This window comes from Grammomys surdaster, unplaced genomic scaffold (genome assembly GCF_004785775.1).
Source record: "Grammomys surdaster isolate TR1022 unplaced genomic scaffold, NIH_TR_1.0 133, whole genome shotgun sequence".
In the NCBI taxonomy this organism is placed as follows: Eukaryota; Metazoa; Chordata; class Mammalia; order Rodentia; family Muridae; genus Grammomys; species Grammomys surdaster.
This window is the reverse complement of record NW_021604591.1, coordinates 3,667,173-3,671,909: the sequence shown is the minus strand read 5'-3', so window position 1 is coordinate 3,671,909 and position 4,737 is coordinate 3,667,173. Positions and strand designations below refer to the sequence as shown.

General features: G+C 49.4%; 1 protein-coding gene across 1 annotated transcript in view; it reads left to right on the top strand.

The window, feature by feature from the left end:
• Positions 1 to 1,044: 1,044 nt before the first annotated feature.
• Positions 1,045 to 4,737, top strand: part of Slc4a5 (solute carrier family 4 member 5) — a 60,955-nt gene continuing 57,262 nt past the window's right edge. The window contains exon 1 of the mRNA XM_028762485.1: positions 1,045 to 1,144. Coding sequence (XP_028618318.1) covers positions 1,092 to 1,144 — 53 coding nt within the window. The 5' untranslated portion in view covers positions 1,045 to 1,091. The remainder of the gene's footprint in view (positions 1,145 to 4,737) is intronic.

Genomic DNA, 4,737 nt, shown 5'->3' with positions numbered 1-4,737 from the left:
GAATAGTCTGGAAAATACGGAGTGGTGAGAGATCGAGTCAGGGGCTGATGAGGGAGGAATAGTCTGGAAAACACAGAGGAGATGGGGGGGTGGAGACAGAGGAGCCCAGGGATGCCCTTAGGCAAGGCATGGGTGTCACATCATCTCTCTGGCCGCCTCCAGGTGCTGCAGCCACACTGCCCGTTCCCACCACAGGTACACTTCCTCCCGGTGTGTGCAAGTCACAGTTCAAATGCCATTTTCAGAGGGGCTTTGTGACCAACATACTCTCTATAGCTTCCTGTTTCCCCTGGTTGTTTTGTCTTTTTTTTCAGAGCCCTCACCACTGCCCCAAATGGTTGTTTGTGGATTTGTTTACTTCCTCATTTCCCACTTGCCATAGCGAGCACGGGGATCATCCTCACAGTTTTATTTCCCAGTACCAAGAACGATGCCTGGCACGGAGTTGGCAGCCACTAGACAATGAGAAGAGGGAGGGAGTAGGAAGGAAGTGCCTGAGGAATATTCAGGGGGTGGCTTCTGGAAGGCCACTGGTGAGGAGGCAGGACACCCAGGAATCAGGCCCATCTCACCAGTGAGGAAAGCCCACAGGACACTCTAGCCCAGCCTTTTCACGGACCGGCTGCCTCCTCATGACCGCTGACTGGCTTGGGACCCAGTGGAGTAAGAGAGAATTCTAGACTTTTGTGCAGAATGAAGTTGGGTCAGGGTGTTCTGCATTTCACTTTCCTGTTCCTAACCCTGCCGCTGCTGCTGTGGCTTTGGCCATTTCCCAGCCTTCACTGTCCTTTATAAAATCCTGGAATCTAAACACAGACCAAATTCTGTCTTACCTCAAAGACTAACACCTGCACCCAGTCCAAAGGGACAAGAGGTCAGCTGACCCAGGAAATGGACTGAGCCTTACAGAATGGACAAATACCCCGCCCCTTGCCCGGGTGCCTGCTCCGATCCTGTGGGCCTTGGGCCGTCCTGCCCTCTGCTGGGCACTCGGCAACTCCTTCATTTTTTCAGGGTCTCCAGCTGCTGAGCAGCTGCAGGACATCCTGGGGGAGGAAGATGAGGCTCCCAACCCCACCCTCTTCACAGAGATGGACACTCTGCAGCATGATGGGGACCAGATGGAGTGGAAGGAGTCGGCCAGGTGAGAGGAGTGGAGCCCGGATGGAGGGGGCGTGGTGAGGGGGGCCGCATGGAGGGGGCATGTCTGGGGCCTAGGCTGGGCTGCATCTCCCGCTGAGAAAGTGGTGTCATAGCTTGAGTTCTGTGCGGGGAGCATCTCCATTGATGAGCACCTTCCCAGATGCCGTTTTTGGTGTCTAGAACTGTAAACAATAAGAAACAAACATAAATGACTGTTGTTATTGTCAAAGAAATAGCTCTTCAGAAGCCGAGGGGCTAGCTCAGTTGACAAAGTGCTTGTTTGGAGAAACAAGGTCTCCAGAATCCATGTAAAATAAGCTGGCCATGGTGCTGTGCACGTGTAACGTCGGTGGCAGCCTGGGGGTGAAGATATGCCCACTCCAGGAGCTGTGGCCAGCCAACCTAGCCTAACCAGTGAGAGAGTCTCTCTAAAACATGGCTGGCAGAACCAAGGAACAAGCTTGTCCTCTCATCTCACACACATGAATAGGCAGGCACACACACACACACACACACACACACACACAGAGAGAGAGAGAGAGAGAGAGAGAGAGAGAGAGAGAGAGAGAGAGAGAAAGAGAGAGAATATGATGGAATAGTGACCCATGAGACCCTGGGCAACTATAAGGCCACATATTCTTTAATGTCAAATGGTTCAAACTACATGCTGTAGAAGGAAGTGTTCCCGTCTGGCAGGAATACACAGGGAAGACTTCCTGGAGGAAGAAGGGGGTGTAAGTCTGAATGGCAGGAGAAAGGCCTAGGCTTGTCTTTCTCAGCTGAGTTTGGACAAGCAGAGTGGGCTACAGAGGTAGAGCCATGGAAGAAAGCAGGAGGGTATAAGGAACTGGCTCAGTGGATAAAGTCCTAGCTGGGCAGGGATGAGAACCACAGCTTGGGCCACTAGAATCCATGTAAAAGCCAGACAGGAATAGTGACTGCCTGTAATCTCAACACTCAAGGGGCAGAGACAGGAGAACCCCAGGACAAGTGACTACCTAGACTAGCCAGAATCTGTGCACTCAGCTCTGGGTTAAGGTTCTCAATAAACAGAATGGAGAGCAATTGAGGAAGACCTCAGATGTCAACTTCAGGCCTACAAACACATGTACACGCATACACATACACACATACACACACATACACATACATGCACACTTTTATATACACATATACACATGCACATACTCATACACTTACACACACATACTGATACACACATGCATGTACACACATATGCACATATACACACACACACACACTCATACACATACCACACAAGCATCCACATGCTCCAAACAAGAGGGCGTAGAGAGAACTCCACGTGCATGGAAGGGAAGGAGGAGGAAATCCATCCAGGTTAGTGGAACTGCATGGTGTGACGTCAGGAGAGGAAGTTGGGTCTGAGAAACATTTGTGCTGTGACTGGGACAGAGGGACCTCTGAACCAAACAGAACAGTTTAGTGGTCCCACATGCTCCCCAAGACCTAAGAAGCAGGGAGGAGGGGACAGCGGGGGAGACTTCCAAGGACTGCTCAGAGCTGGAAGAATGTGTCTCAGATTTTGCATGGTCAGTTACAACCCTCCTTCCTAGAAAACTAATAATTTTGTGTGTGTTTTGTTTCTTTTTTTTTTTTTTTCTGAGACAGGGTTTCTCTGTGTAACCTTGGTTGACCTGGAACTCACTCTGTAGACCAGGCTGGCCTTAAACTCAGAGATCTACCTGCCTCTGCCTCCTAAGTGCTGGGATTAGAGGTGTGAGCCACCACTGCCTGACAAGTAATACTTCTTTTAACCTCCATCCAGGAGGGATGTGTTTGTAGGTGAGTGTGTTTTCCTGTCTTGAGGCACACATACGTGTGTGTGTGTGTGTGTGTGTGTGTGTGTGTGTGTAGTACCAAGCTTAATACCAGGAGTCTTTCCTCAATTGTCCTCCACTTTTTATTCTGAGACAGGCTCTCTCTCTTGTATCCAGAGTTTACCTATTCAGCTAGTCCGACCAGGGTAGCTCTCTAGCTTGCTCTACCTCCCTTGCCTGGAGACAAATGAGTCACATTCACCTGGCTTTTACACGGTGCTGGAGATCTAGTCTTTACACCTGAATGGCAAACACTGCACCTACTGAGCCATCTCTCCATGCAGGAAAAAACATTTTGATTTTATTAAATTAAAATCCAGGCTATGGCTGTGGCTCAGTTGGTAAAATATGTACATAGCACACAAGGTCCTTGGTTTGATCCCCACCACCACATAATCCAATCGTGGAAGCATACCCCTGAAACCACTGCACAGAGGAGGTGGAGGTAGGAAGACCAGAAGTTCAAGGTCCTCTTCAGCTATGTAAACTGTTTAAGGCTGGCATGGAATACCTGAGACTCTGTCTCCAAACAAAACAAAACAAACAAAACACGATTAAATTAGAATTAAATCAACTGATTTCCATAGAGAGATATTGGATACTAAAGCAGTAGTTTTTAACATTCCTACTGCTGAGACCCCCTCTAATCCAGTTCCTCATGTTGTGGTGACCCCGACCATAAAATTATTTTCATTGCTACTTCATAACTGTAATTTTCCTACTGTTATGAATTATAATGTAAATATCCTCTATGCAGGATATCTAATATTTGACCCTTATAAACTAACTCCCAGCAGTGCCCAGGACAGGGTCTGCGTGGGAGGACTCTGACACCAGGAGTCTGATAGCTCCCTCCGTGGCCTGGATAGTCGCTAGACAAAGGCAGGAGCGTGTTTCCACATTTCAGATCTCTCTGCCCCTTCTGTGCTGCAAAGGCATCTGGAAGAAGGGCCATTAAGAGGAATAATGTCCTGCAGGCCTCAGGGAGGAACCAACCAATCAGCCTCACAGCCCACATTTGTGCCCAATCCCCCCATGCAGGCCCAAGAGCCTCTTCTCATTCGTGGTTCACTGAACTCCAAGTGTGCTGAGACTGCAGGCTCACCCCGCGCACAGTGATCCTGAGAAGGACAGAGCTGAAATCTGGCTTCATAGAAGGGGTGACATGCAGAAGAACTTGTAGCTTGCCAAGGGCCAGAGATATAGGAAGTCGAATCTGGATTGTCCCCTCAGGCCTGTTTTGGCTTTCAGGGAAGACCTAGGGCTGATGGCAATTCTTTTGTAATTGGAGCTAAATACTCACAGCTGCAGAGCCTGGGACCTCTAACCAGGGCTCACAAGATGGGAAAGGCCAGTTCAAACGGGCCAGAGCTCAGCCTGGAGTACTGTGGTTTATCACCTCTGAGAGGGAGGGCTCTGAGCCAGTCTGCCCTAGGCATGGTCTCTTCCACTCAAGGTGTGTGAATAGAGAAGAAAGCTTCTGGGAGGCCGGGGAGAGACCGAATGCCTTCTCCCTTCCCTGGGCAGAGAGAGTACTCACCCCAACCCCTGCCTTCACTGACAATGTGTGCCTTCAATCCCAGCACTCCAGAGGCAGAACAAATAGATCTCTGTGAGTTCAAGGTCAGCCTGGTCGACACCTTAGCAAGCTCCAGGCCAGTTAGGACTGCACAGTGGTACCCTGTTGTAAAACAAAACAAAACAAAACAAAACAAAACAAAACAAAACAAAACAA